A 23,976-nucleotide genomic window follows, 5' to 3' on the forward strand; every position below is an offset into this window, starting at 1 on the left:
CTCACACGTACAGACTCACTCGCTCACACGCACAGACACACTCGTTCACACACACAGACTCACTCGCTTACACGCACAGACTCACTCGCTCACACACACAGACTCACTCGCTCACACGCACAGACTCACTCGCTCACACACACAGACTCACTCGCTCACACACACAGACTCACTCGCTCACACACACAGACTCACTCGCTCACACACAGACTCACTCGCTCACACGCACAAACTCACTCGCTCACACACACAGACACACTCGCTCACACATACAGACTCACTCGCTCACACACACAGACTCACTCGCTCACACACACAGACTCACTCGCTCACATGAGGAAAGCGAAGAAGCATGAAAATAATCACAAGATTACAGATAAATTACTTAGTGGATGTGTTAAAAATTAATGAGGATGTTGCTTACAGTTTTTCATAATTGTTAAATTTAACTGACCCTCCTACACCTCAATACTTAAAGGTGCTCTTGCATCTTCCCCATGCTTTGAAGATGCTCTCTTCTGTTTCCCCCTATTTATTTTCTTCCATGCACATTAGCCCACATTTCCACATGCTTTTACATATCACGGGGCTTTTCGCAGTAACTTCATTGAAGCCTACTTGTGACAATATGCGATTATTATTGTTATTATTATATCTTTCCATGGGATGTTAAGTTTCCACTCCCTTTACCTTTTGTATATCTTCTTACTCAACACGCTATCAACCTCCTCACCCACATTGCAATACTTAAAAAATTCAAGATAACAGTTTTGAAAAGCCCTTGGAATGTATGTTTTAATTGGTAAATTGTACCAAAGAACTAATTTGGGACAAAGGCGACATTGTGGAAGGTGGAATAAAGAGCCAACATGGGGGTATGGTGCAAAATGGAAACAAACAGGATCAGGTTTGCAGTTTTCAGCGCGCCAGTTCAGGGTCCATCACAGAGAGTGGAACAATGCTCTCATTAAGTTAGTCACCCTGGGCTACTCATGTTTCTGGTCCTGGTACATGCTCAGCCTCAACAGAAGCTTTCCAGAGTCATTCATCCATTCACGATGTGTGGCATTAGGGCAAGGAATGGAGGTGCATTTAAAATGTTGAGGGAAAAAAGAGATATTCTGAAAGTGGTACAAAACAACAGGATAATTGCTTAATTTATAACAAGAAAATGCGTAACATATTTCATTCAGTTGGAACTTACCATTCCGGTCAATAGCGTATGGCACGTCAGGTGTGACAATTCCATAATTGCAAATCTGGCTATACTGAGGAGAGCAGTCCTCATCCACTGCCTCCACCTGCAGTATGCTGTCATATAACTTCCCTTCGGTGATCGCACCTTTGTATATTGTCTCTTTGAACGTTGGTGCATACTCATTGACGTCATTCACCTGAATGTGCACCACTGCCCTACAAACAGATAAGAATATTTTTAGTGTTCGATAAATAGTTAACAAGTTACTAACATGCTGGTTCAAAATCTATATTTTTTACAGAACAATGTACATGTGTGCGCATAAATGAAAAAGGCATGGTCTGCATTTCTGAACGAATTCTTATTGTCCGTGAAATACTTGTGATTACACGTCGGCTTGCCTGGAAATGAAATATAGTTGAACATAATAAAACATATTTAAACACAGGATATTACCATAAGCAAAAGCCATTAGGAACTTTCCCTGATTGGTATGGATAGGACTTTGGGAAACTATTAGAGATTACATTTTGAAACAAAGCTCCCATGTCAGGAAGGCAAGTATAGGTTGCATTTTCTCTATAGAGCAGGGGTCCCTCCGTGCTGTGAAAGGCAAAGGGTTGTGAGTGTTCCAATATTTTTCACATCTTCACTATCAGCCAAACCAGCAGATGCTTGAACTAAAATCGAGAGATCTGGCAAGTGAAGATTGACTGAACTTTTGAAGATTTATTTCAAACCACCAAAGAACTCTGTGGTAACGATGCATCAGTGATGGCATGCGCACTTATGCCATAATTACCCTCATCCTTCATAAAAGTCAATTAATTACAAAGAATTATTTATTTTAACACGCTTTTATGTTTCTTTTAAAATCCTTTTATGTTCTGTGGTATTGGCAGCTGTTGAATTGAGCTCGAAGCAGTGAAGGAATGGGTAAACAGAAAATACTGTAAACACTCAGCAGGTTAAGTCAGATCTGTAGCAAGACAGGTTGCCTTTGAATTTCAATACAGGTATGCCATGAAGCTAGTGATACTTCCGCTTCAACCGTGCACATTAGGTTAGCTTGTACGCACTATTGGGTTCATAGCGCCTCCAGAACGTCAGTACCCCATACCCACAAACCTGTACTGAAGTGGGTTAGAATTTGGGGTGGCACGGTGGCGCAGTGGTTAACAGCGGCGCTGAGGACCTGAGTTCGATCCTCACCCCGGGTCACTGCCCGTGTGGAGTTTGCACATTCTTTCCATGTCTGCGTGGGTGTCGCCCACACAACCCAAAAAGATGTGCAGGGTAGGTGGATTCGCCATGCTAAAATGCCCCTTAATTGGAAAAGAATAAAAATTGAATACTCTAAATTTATTAACATTTATTCTAAAAGTGAGCATTTGTGATCTATCCGTACAAGGAAATTATGCTGCACTAACAGACCTAAACCCTTGCTGACTATCAAGCATACACTTACTTAGAGTATTAGGTACAGTTCAGGTCTCCATGTTAGAAAAAGCATGATGGGTAGCTGGAGAGGGAGCAGAGAAGGTTTACAACGACCATACTAGAGGTGTGTAGGTATCCATGTCAGGAAAGGATGGACGGAAGGGCTGTGTATATACTCTCTTGAAAAAGAAACCTAAGGGGGTGATCTAAAGAAAGGTCTTTAAAATTCTGAAAGGCATTTTTGGAATGGTACAGGGAGTTAAAGTTCCCTTGTAAGGAAGCGAATAGCTGGAGGCCATCAGAAAAAGATGGTCACCAAAAATTCCAATAGGGAATTTGGGAGAAACTTCTTCACTGAGAGAGTGTTAACAATGGGGAACCTGCTCTACAGGGAGTGGCTGAAGTGAACATTGGGGTGCATTTAAGGACAGGGGATTCATGGGTGGGGACTTAGGGTGGGCCATTCACCAGAGGGGGGACTATGGGAGGAGATTCATGGGAAGGGGCAAAAATGTATTATTGACATGATAAGAATCTAAGGTTCTCCAAATCCCTTGGGAGGTCACTAGAGATTATGTGGCTGGAATAGTTTTGGAAATCCCGATCTAAGCCATTTTTATTAATTTAGTGAGTGCAAAGTCCCTAAGCAAAGCCTTTTTTTACAGTCCTACTGTGTTGGGTGTGGATAGGTTTTCACCTGAGTCTGTGGATTGGACATTCTTCTATGATGTGGTGCACAGTTTGCACTCTCCCACAGACACATAGGGGGCTGGCACTAATGCTCCATCTGTGCGAGTTGGCCAAGCAGACGCCGTGGCCTGTCCTGAACATGTTGAGGGTGAACCATTCTTTCCTTGGAAGGTTGAAACTAGACAGCTGTTGGGTTGGATTTGAGACCAGGCACTTGTTTGTCATGTCCAATGATTGCCATTCATTTGTCCAGGTAGAATTTGAGTTGACATCCTGTATGGGAGAGTTTTTCCCGATCTGCCTTTTTGATGGTAGTCTTACCTTGTGTGGGCTGAATAGATCAGCTGGAAGTGGCAGATGGGGGGCATTGTAAACTTATTTTTATAATTTTGTGGGTCATTGCAAGTCGGCGGATATGTGGAGGAGTGATGTTTGCCAGGACAGGGAGCTGAGGGAGGGGTACTGAGCATAGTATTCCAGTAGTGATACTCATGGTAGCATTCAGCTGGGTGTCAACTCTGTGTGTATGTGTGTGTGTTTGTGTGTGATGATTTAATAGCCAATGATAGCCATACACTGTGAAACACCCGTGCATCCAAACTAAGTGTCTATGCATATTATTCTACAACGATATAAAAATCTTGAATATTCAATGTATTCTATACACCACAAATGGCACCACAAAAAGAGGTAATACGCTTTGGATCAAGAGCATAAATAGAGACAGCTGCAACGGTTGGGTGTGAGGAAGCAGGGGGAGGCTATTGCTATGCTGAGCTGTTGTGAGAATAAACCTGCTTAATTTAAAAGACTAGTTTCTAACTGATTCCTTCACCACATACAATTATTGGAGTTAACATCCTGTGCAAGATCATAAACTTCAAAGAATAGTTACACTTAAATCTGCCAAGCTTGCAACCAATCCATTTCCTACAGTTATATATAAATCAATCTGTATTTGCACCAACACGCTACACAAGGAACAATCGATTCTAACTATATTAGGGACAAGTTACCCACTTGTGTGATTTTTTCCAGTAAGTTCCACTAGGTCTGGCTCCACAGTCATATGCCTGAATGATGAATGTGTACTCTTTCTGAAGTTCACAGTCGATTGGGCTTTTTGCGCGAAGCAGTCCTTCACCAGATGTCCTGTTTAACACCACAGCTTCAAAAGGCACATCCTGCCCATGGATCTTAAAAGCACAGATCTCACCTGTAACAAAAAAATTTATATTTGTGTGAACTCCATAGTACAAATATTATAGGCACTAACAAATTTGGACAACTTGCCAGAAGTAAAAAATAATAGCATGAGCTGTGATTTATGTCAGGGGTCGTTTTTCATATCAGAAGTAAATGTTGCGAAGTGGCAAAAATAAATTGAGCGGTTGACCAATTTTACACTGTCAGCTGAGTTGCTCATATCAATGAAATTTTCGTTTCATAAGAGTACAACATTTTTACAAATGAGGAAAGCTATTTCCATTTAAATCCATCCACCAGAAAGATTGTAAAATCTCCATCCAATTGCGTTGTAAATTATTCCAGGGTAATTCCCTCATTTCCTCATCTGGAAGACCATTTTAAGTGCATATTGCTCTTTGTCGGAAGTTGATGTTCGAGTCCAAATTCCTACAATTAGGTTCAACTATTTGAACCTATTGCCCTATTTGACTCCCACTATTTAATTTGAAGTAACATTCTGCCTTTACCTCAGCTATTACTTTTGCCATCTTATATTTAAAAAAATAAATTTAGAGTACCCAATTCTTTTTTTCCAATTAAGCCGCAATTTAGCGTGGTCAATTCACCTATCCTGCACATCTTTTTGGGGTGTGGAGGTGAAACACACACAGACAGGGCGGGAATGAGCAAACTCCACATGGACAGTGACCCGGGACCGAGATCAAACCCGGGTCCTCGGCGCCGTGAGCAACACCTGTGCCACCGTGCTGCCTCTATTTTGCCATCTTATATACCTCTATAATATTATGCCAAAGGTTCTATAATGCCCAAGATTCTCCAGCTTTGTCTCAGAACTCAGATCCTGACAAAAGGATCAATGTTGTGTCTCTTCTTTGGGTTGCTGCCAATGCTTCAGTCTTCTAGTTTCTTGGCAACTAGTAAGTAAAGTAAAGTCACCATAGTCCCAGATGACCAGAGGCCGATTTTACCTTTGAGGGGGAGACCTGCCTGGAGGTGGATTAACCTGAGGATCACGACACCTCAGGCGAGGGGCAACCTTGAGAAGGCGGTGCCTTCATGAGGAATCTCAGCCAGTACGGGAATTGAACCCGCTCTGTTTCCCCAAGATCACTGTTATCCAATAGAAATTGCTGAATAGCCAAGATTTGGCTACCTAGGCACTATTTCAGCAATGTGCACTAATTATAGTTTAAAAAAATCTTCTCACACACAATACTGATATGTACGTATTGTGTATATTTGTTTTATTGCTGACCATTATTCAATGTGAGACTTTGCAGTCTTTTTCTTCCACTCACGTTTAGAAATCCAGCATGAACTTATCAACCACATCTTAATGCAGTTTCTAAATTAATCTCCAAAGTTCAGTTTGCTAGAATGATTGCTGAAAATGCCGACTTAAAAAAGGCATGCAAGACCAGCCCCTAATTTCAGGGCATTGAAATGCCGCCTGTATGTAGTCCAGGTTTCTGAGCCATATAGAAGAGTTAGTAAGATGACTGCCTTGTCCACAAGGATCTTGGTGTCAGCACAGATGACGCAGTCATCAAACACGCTTGTCCTTAGGCATCCAAAGGACGCGCTCGGGGATTGGATATGTTGGATATCAGCCTTGGATGAGAAGTGGCTCCCAGGTAGGGAAATGTTCCACATTTGGTCGGGTTTCTCAATTGACCTTGATGGAGGGAGAGACCAGATCTTGCCCTGGGGCAGGTTGGCAAAGGATTTGAGTCTTCTTGAGGTTGAGGTTGAGACCAATTCTTCAGTGTGTTTCCACAAAGGCATCATGCATGGCTTGGATATTCTTCTGAGAGAGCCTAAATGGCATTGCCATCCGCATAATCTGTGTCGGTTTCTTCTTCGATTTCAATCGGTTGAAAAGTTTTCGATTCATCCTGTAGACAATGTCCATTCCACTGAGAAGCTTGTTCTTCACAAGGTGAAGGATGGTGGCAATGAAGATGGAGAAAAGAGTGATGGCGATGGCACATCCCTGCTTGAACCCTGCCCTGAACTCAAAGGTTTCTGTATTATTTCCATCAGTGAGGACTGTTGCGACATCTTGTCATGGAGGAGCCGGATGTTGTTGATAAATTTCTCTGGACAGTCGGCCTTTGACAGGGTCTTCCACAGCTCTTCCCAACTGACTGAGTCAAAAGCTTTGATCGGATCGACAAAAGCCAAGGTGATCTTGCTACTGGCAATTCATAAAGTTGTCGACCTGTGAAAATCATGGTTTGGTCGGAAGCCGAACTGGCTTTTCAGGAGGATTTCTTCAAAGACTCGGTGAAGCCGGCCAGGAAGAATTCAAGTGATGATCTTCACGGAGGTGGAGAGTGGAGAGATTCCTCGTTAGCTCCCACAGTCCATTTTATCTAATTTCTTGAAGATGGTAGTGATGATCGCATCCCTAAGGTTGGCTGGGAATTCTTCCCTGTCCCAGATTTTCAGGAACAGCTGACGGAGTTGACAAGTGTCCTCTTCCCTCCAAGTTTGAAAATCTCCATTGAAATTCCGTCCACTTCTGCGGCTTTTCCATTTTTCATGTGTTTTATGGCAGCTTCAACTTCATCCACGCTTGGTGGGAGTCCAAGATCCTTTTTCACGGAGAGCTAGGGGAACACACCCTCATCTATGATTGTATCACGGTTTAGGATCGTGGTTTAGGAGTTATTTGAAGTGTTCTCTCCATTGAAGGCTGTTGTTTTTTCTATCTCGCAAAAGGGTTCCTCACAGGTTGAGGCCTAGCGTGTTGGATCTGTATACTGCCTTGGTGGCATCGAAGAAGTCCTGGGTGTCGTGTTTTTTAGCAAAGAGTGCAGCTTCTTTGCTTTGTCAGTCCACCATTGGCTCTTGATTTCCCTAGTTCCTATTTGTACCTCCACCTTTGTTGTTTGATGAGTTCTCCTCTTTGCCTTGCTGCTGATGTTGTTTTGCCAGACGTGGAGATCTTTTCTCTTCTTGTTGACGAGGTCTTGGATGGTGTGGTTGTTCTCGTCAAACCAGTCTTGGTGTTTCCTGGTCTTATTGCCCAGTGATTTTCAAACTTTTTTTCCACTTTTGCCAACCAGCCAACTTTCAGGAATCACGCCGGCCTACCTTCATGATCCATAATTTTCACTTACCTTGGTCATCACGATCTCATTTGTTTTATCATTCAATGTTACATTTCTGCTAAGGACTTCAGCTGATGATTTAAGTTCTCATTGCATCCTTTGAAAAAGATCAAAAGTTCTGGCCTCGAACTCTCCATGCTTAGTCTTCAAATGCCTTTGAAATTTTGAGGGTTTTAAACTCTCAATGCACATACACACATGTGCATCCTGATTTTAATTGGTCAAATTAGCACAACCATACTTAAGAAATCACCTTTATACTGCTTTTTCCCAATTTCAGTTTTTCTTCATTGGTGGTTCACCAGAGGCCCTGAAGATCTGTACAGAGTTAACACTAGGACTGCTTTGTCCTGTCATGGACTCTTCTGAACAGTTCTCTCCAGCAGATTCAGTTGTGAGATCCTGGCCTATTTGTGTCTCTAGCTCTCTTTTCCTTAATACAAAACACTCCATCTTCAGTTCCTCACAGTTCTGTTGCCTTGCTTGTTCACTTGTTGCCCAATAAGCAGTACATATCCAAGTAGAAAATGGAGGAATCTCTCCTCCGTGATTTCACGCGGAAAGCACAGAAGTACACCATGCGTGACCTCTTTCTACACGCTGGGTGAGTGACTTACTGTGTGCTCCTGCTTCTGGTCGGAAGACTGCATTGTTCCAATTTAAAGGTGGTTGTGGCTGGCATTCTCACTTTAGTTGCCATTTGTGGCCGTTGGGCGCTTCCCCATGATCGGGAATCCTGTGACCAATTGCCCCACGACCCTCCCGACACCCACCTGTGACCCACCCAAGGGTCGTGACCTGCACTTTGACAAGCACTGTTACAGAAGATGGTTTCTTCATAGCTTGCTATACTGGCTGATTTCAGCTCGTTCGAGTTTTCCTCTACTCCATTAGAATGAACACTTTGCAGATTTTGGTAAAGACATTGTTGAAAGTTCGTTTGTGTGCTTGGCTCTTGAAGCCGTTCGATCCTGATCTTTTTTCGGAGCCCTTTCCATAAGTAATATTACTGATGGAGCTCTCAGTTTTCATCCATATTACACCATGTTGGCATTTGCCCAATAAGCAGTATATATCCAAGTAGTAACCAAGAAACAAAAGAGACAAAAATAAACAAAAAAACGCACACCCTGCTTTTCATCATGCCAATGAATGCAAAAAAGTTTAATGCCAGTTATAGAAGTTGAGATTGTTGTTGCGGCTGTCCCAGATTCACGAATAACATCAACACACACGTTTCTGCCATGGGCCTTCATTTGAAAGAATGGGCCGATTCTCAACCAACAGACCTTTGGGCACATGGGTCAGGATACCCCATTAGATAGAATTTGCTTCCTTTTCTTTCCTTCTCTTGCCATCTCTCTGCCTCATCATTAAGGCATTTGGACTCAAAGCATGATGCGGCTCGATAGACATGTTGCCATCAAGATTATTGGTAGCCAAGCTCATCCCAGTCATTAATAGCAATAATAATAATCTTTATTAGTGTCACAAGTAGGTGCACATTAACACTGCAATGAAATTACTGTGAAAATCCCCTAATCGCCACACTCCTGCGCCTGTTCGGGTTCACTGAGGGAGAATTCAGAGTATCCAATTCACCTAACAGCAAGTCTTTCGGGACTTGTGGGAGGAAATTGGAGCACCCAAAGGAAACCCACACAGACAGGGGGAGAACGTGCAGACTCCGCACAGACGGTGACCCAAGCGGGAATCGAACTTGGGACACTGGCGCTGTGAAGTAATAGAGCTAACCCCTGTGCTACCGAGCCGTCCTGTTAATGTCAACGCTGCCATGCTTCAAGGTGAGTTTCAGAGTGTCTTTGTAGAATTTTCTTTCTGAGAGTTGGGGAAAAAAGGACCTGACGGTGGAGACACGCTTTGGCCATCCAAACACAATATCCAGTCCATCATAATTGATTTTGCTGGGATTTGGCCCGAATGCTTGTGGAACTGGCTTCAAGAAGGACACTCGAGTTTGTTTGACAGTCCTCCCATTGAACCTGGAGGACACAGTGAATATATTGATGATGGATTTTCTCTCGTGCTCTTATGTATCGCTGGTTTCACTGCAGTACGAGTATGGTGACAACAACCACCCTGTACACAAAGAAATTTGTTGATTTATGGAAGTCGTTTCTTGTCAAACACTCACTGCTGTAGTTTGTAGAAAGCTGAGCTGGTGCAGCTTATCCTCTCTTGGAGCTTCTCGTCAATGTTGACCTTTACAGACAAGACTGCAACCTCAACATGTTCCAAAGTCTCTCAATAGTATTTCAATGACAGTGCTTACTACTCATTTCTTATTCATTAATTGAAAATGCAATTATGCACATCCAGATTCCTAATTAGCTGTTTAATGCTCGTGGCTAATGCATCGGACAACACTGCCGTGAAGTGGTTTTCCCTTTTATAACTGAAGTCTCCAATTGCTTAGTGTTAAAAAAAATGCAACCTGCTTTCAAATGGCATTTCAAACAACATTTCAGTGAAAGGAACTTCAAATGCACTGAATTCTAAACACTGGCATCTGGCGCTTCCATAAACACACCACTGCTCCATTGTGAAACTTCATGTGGAGGACAACATGTATTCTGATTATAGAGGTTTTTAAAACTTTATAAAACACGGATATAAATTCCCCAGTTTGTCGCATCTACAGAAGATAGAGGAGGTATCACCCATATTTTTAAACTGCTTAAAGCAACAGATGACATAAAAGCAAGCACATTACTTGTTACACTGTGAGAAACACTGGAGGTCAGCTATAATATTAACAAGCTTTCAACAAAGTTTGTGTCTCCAAAGAATAATCCTCCAATGTTCTTGAAGTAAACAATATATCAGACTTGAAGTAAAAGTAAATAGATTCATTAATTAACATTATTTTTCTAAAGTGTAGGATGAATTTCATGATAACTATAGATGGTGCTGGGTTACAAATATCTCAGAGAGTCTACGTTGCTGTGGCAACATGCACTTTTCCATGCATGCTATAGTTTGGAATTATGGATAGTGATAGGACAGCAGTACAGCAAACTTTAGTGTCTTGAGATCTATTTTTTCCACAGTCATCCTAACACAATCTACCAGCGGAGTCTTCCCACTTTCCCCCACAGGAACATTCAAACATGTTGCACAATATCTCGGCCTTATCACAGGATCACTGCAGTGCAGAAGGAGGCCATTTGGTCCATCGGGTCTGCACCGACCCTCCAAAAGAGCACCCTACTTAGGCCCACGTCCTCACCCCATCCCTGTATCCCAGTAACACAAACAGCCTTCTACCACCACCTATTTCCTACCACTGAGCCAGTTGTGGATCCAATTTGCCATTTAACTCCATATAACCTTTTGGACACTAAGGGGCAATTTAGCATGGCCAATCCACCTAACCTACATATCTTTGAATTGTGGGAGGAAACCGGAGCAGCAGGAGGAAACCCACAAAGACATAGGGAGAATGTGTAAACTCCATACAGTTACCCAAAGTCCGAAAGGAACTGGGCTCCCTGATGCTGTGAGACAATAGTTCTAACCAATGTGCCACCGTGCCGCCCTATATACATCCTGTCTGTGGATAATAAGAACAATGCACCAAGACGGCACGGTGGCACAGTGGTTAGCACTGCTGCCTCACAGTGCCCGAGACCTGGGTTCAATTCAAGCCTTAGGTGCTCTTTCAGAGGGCTGATGCATACACGATGTGCTGAATGGCCTCCTTCTGCACTGTCGGGATTCTACAATTCTAGGAACATTCTTTCACACTGTTATGCAAAGATTTCCTCCCCTAAAGTGCAATAGTAAAACAAGTGGGTTTTTTTCACAATAATCTGGTACTTTTCTGGTCATCAGTTCCAGCATATCAACCTTGTTTAATCCATTGAAATTTCCCACTGCATGATGGAGTTTTAACCCTTGTCCTCCAGATCATTACCCCAGGCCCTTAGATTACAAATCCTGTGACATAACACATGCTTCTGTACCCTAAGTAGCAAATGTATGTAATATTCGGTTGACAATTCTATTGGTCCAGGGCGTCTTTTATTTTTAACATGAATCCAAATTAGTGAGGACAGCTGTGTGCTGTGGATTATCCAATAGGATTTGGGTTGAGAACCAAAGACAAAATCTTGCAGTCATGCAGTAAAAGCTATTTGTATTGCACAAGGGTTTTGCAGTCATTAGTGTAGGTGGGAGTTACATCTCATCAGCCTTGTCAAAATCTGACTTCAAAGCTGCAAGGCTAATCTCTATCCTGCTGCCAATCCAGTTCATAGGTGAACGTTTTCTAAATACATGCCAACTGCATTTGAAAAGCCTTTGACAAGGTCCCACATTTGGAGACTGGTAAAGAAGGTAAAAGCACAGGGGATCCAGAGTAACTTGGCAAGTTGGATCCACAACTGGCTTTGCGATAGGAGAGAGAAGGTGGTGGTAGAAGGCTGTTTGTGTGTCTGGAGGCCAGTGACCAGTGGCGCACCACAGGGGTCAATGCTGGGTCTCTTATTGTTTGTGATGTACAGAAACAATATAGATGAGAATTTAGGGGGGATGATAAGTAAGTTTGCTGATGACATGAAGATTGGCAGGGTGGTTAATAGTGAGGAAGATGGTCTTAGGTTGCAAGAAGGTATAGATGGGTTCGTCAGGTGGACAGGTCAGTGGCAGATGGAATTTAACACTAAAAACTGTGAGGTGGACTTCCGGTGCTGCATGTAATTAAGTGGTTGCACCTGTGGGAGCTCCTGCCTGGCTGGGAAAGGAAATTGGACCCAAATTTTTTTAACTGAAGGGTTTAAGTGTCAGTAAGGGATGCACAATTGATACTGAACTAGGTAACAAAAAAAGAAAGGAACAGCTTCAAAAGTGTTGGTGGAGAAGAGAATGGAGGAGGCAATTACAGTACCAGGCCCCTAACCATTGACATTTTAGTTGTGGAACTACAGAAACAGCACCGAAAGGTCTCAGGAGACCATGACAAGGCAATTGAAATAGCAAGTTCTTCGATTTGAGGGGCCCTGGCTCAGATGGATGAGGTGGTGAAGCAGCAGGATGCAGAGCTACAGGAGGTAGGGGTTGCTCAGTCGAGGCAAAGTGACCAGATCGCTTTTCTGGCGGTGGAAATGGAAAAGGTGATAGTCGACTATAAGAGCTTGAGGACTAAGGTAGACGACCTTGAAAATCGGTCGAGAAGGCAGAATCTGAGGGTGGTTAGGTTGCCAGAAGAGCTGGAGGGCCCAACCCCGACAAGGTTTATGGCTCAGTTGCTGTGGCAGATGGTGGGGGAAGGGGAAAGGCCAGCTGCTCCCGAGTTGGATCGAGCCCACAGGTCGTTGAGGCAGAGGCCTCATGCTGGAGAACGCCCTTGTGCATTTATTGTGTGACTCCACAGCTAACAAGACAAAGAAAGAATTTTACGAAGGAGCATCAGAATAGCAGATGAGAAGGCCACCAGGTGAGAATATACAAGGAAGTTGGAGCGGAGTTGGCCAGGAGGCATGCAACTCTTAACAAGGCCAAGACTGCACTGTATTGTAATAAAGTTTGGATTGGTGTGATTTACCCCGCACGCCTTTGGGTGACCTATCAGAATAAGAACCCCTACTTCGAGACTCCAGAGGAAGTTGAGGCGTTCATCCAAAGAAATGGACTGGTGTTAAAAGTAATTGTGTTTTGTACAGGTTGAGGGATGTTTGTTCGGAGGTGAGTGGGGGTTGTTAGGGTTTTCTATTTGTCTATCTTTTCTTATCAATGGTTGGAAAAGTGTAGATGAGGCTGTTTGTTACTTTGCATGTAGAATTTTATTGTGGGGGTTGGTGGGATAGGTGTTGTTTCCTGTTAATGTTCTCATTTGGAATTAATAAAGTTGGTTTTGTGGTGGGGGGGGGGGGGGGTTGGTTTGTTCTTTTGGAATTTTGGGGTCATAACGGGTTCTCTGTACGGAGGCTACACCGCTGTCCAGATTAGTCAGTTAACAGAAGCAAAGGGATGGATTTATCTGTGGCTCACATGATTGGGGGTTTATGAAGTATGAGTTTAGCGTTATGGTTATTGGGTGGTTGGAGGTTGGTGAGGGGGGGGGGGTGGTATTTGGGGACCTGGTTGCAGTTTATTTGGTTGTTTGACTGTGGTACCAGTGGGTGTTGGAGAGAAGGAGGGGAGTGGGGTGGGTTAGTTTCCTGATGGCGATTGGGGACCTTTCTTTGACTGGCTGTGTTGGGGGAATCGGGCGGCCATCTTGGATAGGCCTGATATTGGCCCTTCTTGGGGGATTGCTGGACTGCCTCACGAGGCTGGAATGGCTGACTGTGGTAAGGGGCTGGGGGGGGGGGGCGGAGAAGGGGGGGGAGGGGGGAGGGTAGACAACCTCCCATCCGGCTGGTCACATGGAATGTGAGAGGGTTAAGTGGCTCGCTAAAGAAATCTGGGGTTAGCGAATGCTTTCTGGTGAATATCCCAGGGAGGCGCACCGACCTGGACAAGTTGTCTTTTCGTTTAGCTAGGTCTAGTTTATATTAACTGGGAGTCCGGAAGGCCCCTGACTGGGCTTCGCTGCAGAGGTTGAATATTTGGCCTGGTTAAAGTGATGAAGGATGACCTAAAGAGATGGGATAACCTCCCGGTGACTTTGGCGGGGAGGGTTCAGTCGGTCAAAATGAATATCTTCCCAAGGTTTCTATTTTTGTTCCAGTGTCTTCCAGTTTTCCTTTTGAAGTCTTTCTATGCAGAAGTCAATAAGATAATCTTGTCTTTAATTTGGGTGGGCAGGACCCCATGGGTCCATAGGGATTCTTTACAAAGGGATAGGAGGTCAGGGGGCCGAGGATTGCCCAGCCTTTTATACTACTATTTGGTGTTGAACATTGAAATGGTGCGGGGGTGGTAAAAGGGAGTCCAAGTGGGGGCATATGGAGAGGAATGACTGTATAGGCATCAGTTTAAGAGTATTGGTCACGGCTCCTCTTCTGTTTTCCCCAATGAAATGGACTGTGTAAGGAAACTCATTCCAATTCTCAATTCACTTTTAATGCCTGCCCTTCTGGCTGGTTTTGAAACTTCAGACTTGTGGTTTTGACGTGAAGCCCAGACACCCCCCCTCCACCCAGGCGGGCCCTATGCATTTAGTATGCTCTGCGGCATAGTTCGTGATGTAATTTTGCTGGACTCGGCTAGCAGCCAATCCCCATTTCTTAAATTTCGGGACATCTTCCCAACTGAAATTGGTAAAGCCTTTGAGGAAATTCTGGGACAGAATTCAGGATCCATTTTGGCTTCCAGTTTCATTCTGAGAAGGAGCTGAGCAGAAGGTGTTAAATACCTCTCCCAGAAAGACTGGATACTATGCTCTCTTTTATCCCTCGACTGGAGTGAGCAGGTCTGTACACTCTCTCTAGCAGTACTGTGAAGGTTTAACTTCTGACTGAAAGGCTGAAATCAGTAGCCAGGTCTGACCTGATGGAGATTTTGTACTTGGAAAAAGTATATAATGAGAGGGTCGGCTGGAAGCTTCTATCTGAGGTGGCACACGTTTATTTCCTATTTCAGGGAATTATTCACAGTCAGCTGCTGGGGGAAGCTGTTATTATTCACAGTCAGCTGTTCATACTCCCTTCGCAGAACCTCTATTCCTGTTCTACCTATGTTGTTGGTACCTATGTGCACCATGACAACTGGATCTTTATCCTTCCACTCCAAGGTCCTCTGCAGCCCAGATGAGATATCCTTAACCCGAGCACTGGGTGGGCAACACAACCTTCAGGATTCTCGATGCTGGTCACAGAGAACAGTGCCAATGCCCCTAACTATAATATCTTTGGGTCTACCATCTTAAGTGCTCCAGGAGTAATGTTATTGATGAAAACAAACACACCCTTCTTCCTTTTGAGCATCTTGCAAAGATAAATAGTGTCATTTCAGTTCGCTTCTTACACTCTATTCCTTAGCAACCCCGTATCGAGGGGACATTAGGCTCCAGGAACGGGTGTCAAACCCCCAGAGCGTAAACTATTTTGCTATTTGCTTTATTTACTTCAGCTTTCTGGAGTCAGTGTCATGCATCTGTCCTTAATTTATTTTTAAAGATAGTCACTTTGAAACACATTGCACCATCTGATTGCAAAGGGATCCGACAGTTGGAAGTCTCATTAACTTATAATAATCAGAGCATTCTCAAACTAAATGAAACGTGTCGTCGGCGCAGCCCGCTAAAATCCCAGGGCTGTCAATTAGAAGCCAACATCTGTGACCATTTATTAGAAGCTGATAAACCAAAAATCTGTATATATTTGCAAATAAATCAGGACACTCAATACTATAGGAAACACATTTTCTTTGTGTCAAAATATTGTAGAGTTAGATTTGTACAGAACTTCATCACATTACCCACAAAAAGATCCCCAGGAATTTTTCACACAATTAATTTATCAAGTGGAGTGAATGTTTTTATGTAGACAAAACAAAGCAATTAGTTTGCAAATAGCCGCATTTCATAGTCACTGAATAAATGAATGATCAATTTATGGCTTTGTAGTAAAATTGGTTAAGGAAAGAGTGGCTGGCCAGGAAAGCAGATGGTTTTTCTTTGTAAGGTGCTTGGAATCTTTTTATATCCGCATAAACCACTTGAAAAACTAGAAAGGATCGTGGTCCTATCATCTGAAGGAAGACACACAACAAAGCTTTTGCATCAGTTCGTCAAATATTAAACTATCCAGATTCTCCTTTATTTTCAATTCGCCTTTGGAAAGAATATATAAAATGGTGTGACAGAGTAAAGCACTTCCGATTTCCAGATGGTCGAACCCTGAGGAAGTCCCTGCCCATCTCCCCTCCCCCCCACACCCCGATTCCGATACAGGTGAGGGGCTAATACTGGCGCCGCCAGTGGATCGTGCCGAAAATGGCCGGAGAATGGCCGGGTCCAGGGCCGCGCATGCGCTCGGCTGACGGCCTACACCGGTTGCGCCGTAAAACATGACGTCAAACGTGCACGAACCCTAACCCGCCAACCGCGACTTCTCAGCCACCTCCTGGCCACACTCCACCAGTCCTCTCAGCCCTAGCAGAAGCCCCCTCCTCCCCACCAGTGACACGGATCCCAGCCAAGTGTGGCGGCGCTGGACACTGTGCTCAGTCAACACGCCGGGCTCCCGACCGCTGGGTCCACACGGTCTGCGCCATCGGGAACTCGGTCCGTCGGGGGTGGAGCATCATGGCTGGGCCGACTGATGATGTGCCAACAGCATTGAAACGCAGCACGGCACAAGTCACGATGATGCCGGATTGGAGGGGGTGGAGTACGGCGGACCGCCGTCAAACCGGCGCCGGTCCCAATTCCTGCGTCGGAATCCATTCTCCGCCCGATCGCCAATCACGATTTCGGCATCGGACTATGGAGAATTCAGCCCAGAGACTTTGGATGGTTCCGACTTACTTAGCAGAAAAGTTATAAGGAAACGTTAGAAGGATTAAAACCAGTTCCTGGGTAACTATATTACTGACCCTCCTAGACTCCCCACTGGACCTTTCTGACTACCCATGCCCAACCCTCAATGATACACGCACCCGACTAGCCATTGACCATCCCCCACCTGTCTATCACACCACAGCATCCCCCCCACAACTATCCTCCACCACTCAACTATCGCTGATCCTCTGACTGTACCTCCTACCTGATCCCTCCAACTATCCCCGTAATGGACTACTCCTTCCCTCAGATACCCCCCAATTCCCCGTATAACCCTCCCCACCTGACCACTCCTTCTGACCCCTGCCTACTCCCACCACCCAACTACTCTCCGAAACCTTGACTGCCCCATCGATCCCAACTCCTCTCCCACCCTCGCCCGGTGATCCACTGTACCCGCTCATCCAATAAGCTTCTCTCCGTGGTTTGTCAATGTGGTTTTGTGACGTTTAACCTAACAGAGGCTTACTGGAACAAGCTGTGCTGCAAAAAGGTGGCATGCCTTGGATTTTCCCAATGCTCCCAAACTACAAAGGACTCCTGAACAGCTTGACATTTCTGAGAATGCCAGGTTTGAAAATCTAGGCAAGAAACATGGAGCTCCATGCAAGTGAACAGCAGCAGAGTAACAATCCGATGGTGATTTCCACTCCTCAGAAGATTCGGCCCAGGTTTTACAACTGATGAAAAAAAATGTATCGGAATTACTAGTTTCTCTCATCCACTTGTGTGCACAGTTCCTATTATGAAGCGCATTCTACAATGAATATGATGACCACAGATAGATCTTAAAGTGTTCAGTCAATGTTTAAAACAAAGCGAGAGTTAGTTTCATTGATAGATTAGTGGTTACATTGACAGCAGATTTCCGACCGGCTTCAATCAATCTGCTTGGATGAAACCACCCCAGAGTTCGCAATGCCAAGCATTATCCAGTGATCCTACTGCAAAACTCATGCATGGGCTGGAAATTAGTTCAATGTGATGGCTCCGATTGTCCAAGTGCCTGTCAATATCAGACACACAGATTAGGAATAGTCAAATTTGGCACGGTAAGAAGGAGTGTGACTGCCATCTGCACAATCGGAGCTTCACAGCCCATGAAGCGTTACCTTCAGGACAGGAGGTAAGGATAGGGATAGAACTTAAACAGAAAAACATGTTCGCAAACAAGTTAACAAGACCATTCAAAGTTAAAAATGGCACAGAATAATCCCAATTTATGAGTAAATACTATCTCAGCAGTGTTTATACCTAGACATATTACATGACTTGTAGTCATTTTGCCATTTTAGTCTTTCTGAAAAGCTGACCTGAATAGAGTTCAGTACATCTCATTAAGTTATTAAATGCATGAGAGTCAAGCAGCCGCTTCAATACTGTCAACCCAGTGGTGCCCTTTTGGAACAAGTTCCTCGGTGGCGAATGTGGTGCATAGGCTTCTGGGGCACAATCTTTTGAGCACCACAGTTTCTGATGCACATCAGGTGGAGGCAGGAACATCCATGGGAGACAGCAGTCAGAGGTCTGCTGGATCCCAGGACCCATCTGAGCCCCAATCAGATGCGGAGACTCTGGATCAGGTTATCCCGGAGCTTATGCAGACATTAGGGTGTGGCTGTGAGATTCAGAGGGGGGTGTCAAAGACACTCCGGCCGGTCCATAGCCGATTGGAGGAGTCACAAAAGCTAAGGGCACAGGCAATGCGTGGTACCAAGGCCAACACTACTAGGGTGGCTACTGCAGTGGAAAGTCTGGAGCGCAACGTCAGCAGCATGCGTGGTGGTGCCCAAGGCGTGGCTCAGTCAGTGACATCCATGGCTGAGGGTCTTGACAACATGTCCTGATCACTGGGGGATATTTCCCTGATGCAGGTGGACCTTGCTGAGGCATTGCAGAGCATGACCAAGTTTCAGATGGGCATTATTAAGGTGTTCCAGAACATGTCCCGGTTACATTGACAGCAGATTTTAGACCGGCTTCAATCAATCTGCTTGGATGAAACAACCCCAGAGTTTGTGTCCTAGTCGCAGGTGGATCTTGCCAAGGCACTGTGAAGCATATCCCAGTCTCAGGTGGGCTTTGCTGAGGCGCTCCAGAGCATGTCACTGCAACCACCTCTCCATCCCAAGGTGTCCTCCCCAGGGCCTTAAGGGAGGAGGGAACACTGGAGACCAACCCGGAGCCTCCCTACAGGGAGACAATGGCAGTCACCAGCTCTCCCGAGACCCCCTCCTGACAACAGCACGTCTCAAGATAAGCAGGAGGAACAGGTAAGGTTTGTGCCACTGGCAAGTCGGCTGGGACCCTCCAGAGGATGATCGCCACGGCATCAAAGACCACAGGGCGTGGTAAGCAGCAGGTTGCCTCCGCTTCTGATATGCATCCTGGGGGCACACTTAGAAGTAGTGAAAGAGCACAGTACGCTAAGCAGATAGAGGTTCATTGAGAGGGCATGGTGGTGGGGGGGGGGGGGGGCACAATAGGTAGCTCAGGAGGTATAGGATCATGATTGTACACCATTAAAACAAGTTACACCTGAGACTTCTGAGCCCTCTGCCAGTTGTCCTCCCCTGACCCCTGCCTCACCCCCCCCTCCCCCCCGGGGCACGGTGGTCCAAGATCCTTCCTCCACCCGCCCTCTCCTCCCAGGCATGCCACATTCAGGTGATGGGTGTGAGCACCCTGTCTGCAGACAGACCAAAATCAGAATATGGCATAGGTTGAGGAGCACCAGAGCTTAACTCATGGGTTACCATCCTGCCTTGTATATTGAGCTGATGACACAGGCCCATCATGCTGGAGTGATGTTACCAATCCCTTGAAGGGTAGAACAAGGCAATTGGGTGCGGGGGTTGGGGGGAATAGACGAGTGGAGGAATGGTTGCAGGGATGTGGGATGGAGCGGCACATTAGGTGGGGGGGGAGCAAGATGGGAAATGACAGACAAAGTCATATCATGTGAAAGGTTGGTGAGGATGAGGGCCTCCTTGGTCCTCTGGGCTTGCAGACCCTTGCTGCCACCACATGTTCTCTGTCCACCGGTTGCTCCTGCAGGTCCTCCCGAGGCTCGTACTCCAACCCCTCCTGGTCCTGGTCCAGCCCCTTCTTGTCCTGCTCCTCAGACAAGGTCGCATGCTACTCCTCCCCCACCTGATCAATGAGCTGCCCTCCTGAAAGCTAGTGATTCCAAATAAACCTGTTGGACTTTAACCTGGTGTTGTAAGACTTCTTACCGTGCCCACCCAGTTGAACGCCGGCATCTCCACATCACACCTACAGTATGTCGCCCTGCTGAGGGCACAGCAGACCACCACAAAGCGGATGACCTCTAGTGGATGTGCTGCAGTGCACCACCAGATCGGTCGAGGTATTTGGAACTGCATTTTCCGCAATCCGACGCACCATTCAATGACAGCCCAGATGGCTGCATGACATCATTAGCCAGAACCTCAGAGGGTACCCCATATTCCCCCAGAGTCAACCGATCATCCTGGGGTGTCCCTCAAAGATGCCAGGGATCTCCAACTGGCTCAGGATGTAGCTATCATGCACATTCCCTGGGAAGCGTGCACCCACGTGCATGATCGTGAGGTGGTGGTTGCACACAAGTTGAACGTTCAGGGAGTGGAACCCCTTCCTGGTAATAAAGGGCGCTCCCAGACTTCCTATTGCGCACAAGGCAACATGCACACCATCCCAGCAATGGTAGAGAATCCTGCTGCCCAGGCATCGTGATGGGCCGAGTCTAGGTCAAAGTTTGTATAGTCAACTTCCCGGGAAAACAGGACAGCCAGGACTTCACGGCTGCACTTGTGGGCTGCTGCTTGGGATATGTGGACAAGTCCCTGCTCGAGCTCTGGAATGAACCTGAAGCATAATATTTCAGGGCTACGGTGACCTTGACGGCCACTGTGAGTGGATATCCTCCTCCTCCACACGGTGCCAAGTCCGCAAGGACATGGCACAGATGTTGTACCATCCCCTTACTGAAGCGGAGCATCCTATGACATACAATGTCCAACATCTCCTCAAACGGCCAGAGGCTGCTATACACCTTTGGCTGCAGCTGATATTGCCCCTATGGGTCTCTCACAGTCCTGGTGGGTGGCCTCCTGCTGATGAGCTACCGCCTCGGGTCTGTGTCGACACTGCCTCCGCCGCCTTCTCCGATGTCTGGCTGCCTGGGCTGCCACTGACACCGCAAAGGCAGCTGCGGCGGGGTCCATAATATCATCCTTCATGTGACACCTGCAAGCAATTGGAGAGAGTAAGCGACCGCTAATCAGTTAGCGTTTCCCTCTCAGTACCCTCAAATCCCCCAGGCGTCCCCAACTTTACATTCCCTGCTATCTCTCAGGGTGCCAACCCAGCCAGTTGTGCTGGGGGACCCCACCCTGCACATGCGCCCCCGGACACAGCGAGGGCCCCTGAGCATTGGACCTCATTCCGGTGACTCCAGACCCCTGCCCGGTACATTATCTGGACCGGATGCAGGTATCCTCCCCAAACCATACACTCACCCTTTGATCATGTGCATATCTCAAGTGCTGAGGCATATCTCTTGGGTGTGGATGAAAACAAAAAGACATCAAGACAATGGCCTTCAGACAATGGACCCTATTGAAAAATAGATGCATAACCATGAGTCAGCTTTGAAACATGGGGATGATATTCTCTGATTCAGAAACTAAGTTCTGATGCCACGGCAGAATCGGTAAACTTCTACAGCAGCAAAATTGGCGCCGCTCCTGGAGCAGTTCATCAACCGTTAATGGGCTAACACAGGCGCCACACGGAACACAAGCGATTCCAATGAGAAACGGTATCAGATACAGTGGAGCAGCAGCCATATATTAGCACTCCACTCCCCACACACACTCGAAAGGCTGACAAGCAGCAGCCACATATTAACACTCCACTCCCCACACACACTGATCCCGGCCAACAAGATGGCACTGGTTGCGTTGGAGCGTGCCCATCCCGTTGAGGGGTCGGCTGGTCCCAGAGGATACCGAGGTGGTGGCATTGACTCCGCTGTCGAGGCAGCGGAGCATGGCATTCAGGCGGGCGCCCGGCACTGGGTACGATTTTAGCCTCACGACTGATTCCCCTCCCAATCGTCTTTCCCGATTTCGGCGTCCCACCTGGGATTTTTGAGGATGTGCTTTTCTTAGTGAGCTGTTAGGTCGAGTGGAGAAAACAAAGACGCATTCTCCTGTTTTTGACAAAAGAGGAATTTCACAGTCATTAATGCTGTTTCAGCTTGATTAAAGATGTCAAACGTTTTGCCATCTCAACACTGAAAAACTGACTGCTATGAAATAATGACTTAATGCAAAGCACAAATAAAACAGATCAACATTTCATGTCAATCCTTAAATTGGTCCTATCACTGGGAGTCATTTTGAAACTAGAGTTGCTGAATTCAGCAGAAATCATTAGTAAACTGACATCAAGTCTACTGTTTATTCATTGTACACGCCCAATTTCTTAAATGCACTGAAGTGATATGAGATAACGTATAGTTACTGTGTAAAGCCCCTAGTCGCCACATACCGGCGCCTGTTTGGGTACACTGAGGGAGAATTCAGAATGTCCACTTCACCTCACAAGGGTAGGTAGGTCAGTGAGGAAAGTGGGCAGAGTGCCGGGTGGGGGATATGGTAGTTGGATATTGATTTCCATGGGGTCATAAACCAGTTGGTGGGAAGGCTCCTAGGTTGGGTGGCAGGTCGTTGGGTGTTAAGTGGGCTTCCCCAGGATCAGGATCAGAGTTGGACAGAATCAAAACATTAGTCAGTCAGTGTATGTTTCTTTGTTCCATTCTCTAGACCATTATTGTGGAGGTGGCATTAGAGCTGGCAGAGCTATTCACCTGTATGTGGTAAGCAGCCGATCAGGCTCATTGAGAGCCATACTAATTAAAGTTTTCTGCACAGGCAGGGGCAGTTTAGGTGCTTGGAGGCAGGCACCTGGCAGCAGGCTGGAGGACAAACACTTCGGGGAGCAGTCTCAAATGCCTTCCTTGTCTGCCTGGTTGCAACAGCAGCCACAGACCATCTTGAAGGGCAGGGGTTTTTCAAACCGTGGGTCACGATCTGTGGTGGGTTGTGGGCGGGTGTCGCGAGGGTCGCAGAATGATCAGGTTTTACATTAAGAATTCGGGTTGCGACCTGATTTTAAATGGAGCTATGCAGTCTTCCGGCCAGAAGTGGTGGCAGAGAGCATGTCATGAGCCCTGTGCTTCTCTGTTTTGGGCGGGAAATCACGGAAAAGAGATTCCTCCAGATTCGAACTGTGAGCAAGCAAGGCAACAGGCGCGTGAAGAACTGAAGCTGGATTGTTTTGTAATAAGGAAGAGAGGGCCAGAGACACAAACAGGCCAGGATCTCACAACTGAATCTGCTAGAGAGAGCTGCTCAGTAGTCTGCAGCAGGACAAAGCAGTACTGGTGTTAGCTCTGTATGGAGCTCCACGGCCTCTGGTCAACAACCAATAAAGATGATTTCTTCAGGTTTGGCATTGTTAATTGTGTCAATGCAAATCAGGATGCAAAGCCAATGTGTTTTATATTCTGGGAAGCACTGGCAAATGAGAGTTTACAACCCTCGTCTCTTCAAAGACATTTGAAGACTAAGCATGGAGGGTTCGACGACACACACCTTGATTTTTTTTCAAAGGATGCAGAAAGAATTTAAATCATCAGCCGAAGTTCTTAGCAGAAATGTAACATTGAATGCTGCAAAAGAGGAAATGCCCCACACTGTAGCAGAGAGATTAATTCTCCCTGCAGCATTAGACATGGCTCGTATGGTCCAAAATGAGAGGTCACCAAAAAAAAAACTGAAATG

At 45.9% G+C, this 23,976-nt stretch overlaps 1 protein-coding gene across 1 annotated transcript in view; it reads right to left on the reverse strand.

Annotated features, from left to right (window-relative positions):
- clstn2a (calsyntenin 2a) overlaps positions 1–23,976 on the reverse strand; it is a 757,260-nt gene that overhangs the window by 169,056 nt on the left and 564,228 nt on the right. The window contains exons 4-5 of the mRNA XM_038815467.1: positions 4,349–4,544; positions 1,205–1,413 (exon numbers count right to left, since the gene is read on the reverse strand). Of these exons, the coding sequence (XP_038671395.1) occupies positions 1,205–1,413; positions 4,349–4,544 (405 nt within the window). The remainder of the gene's footprint in view (positions 1–1,204; positions 1,414–4,348; positions 4,545–23,976) is intronic.

The sequence above is a fragment of the Scyliorhinus canicula genome, chromosome 13, assembly GCF_902713615.1.
Source record: "Scyliorhinus canicula chromosome 13, sScyCan1.1, whole genome shotgun sequence".
NCBI lineage: Eukaryota > Metazoa > Chordata > Chondrichthyes > Carcharhiniformes > Scyliorhinidae > Scyliorhinus > Scyliorhinus canicula.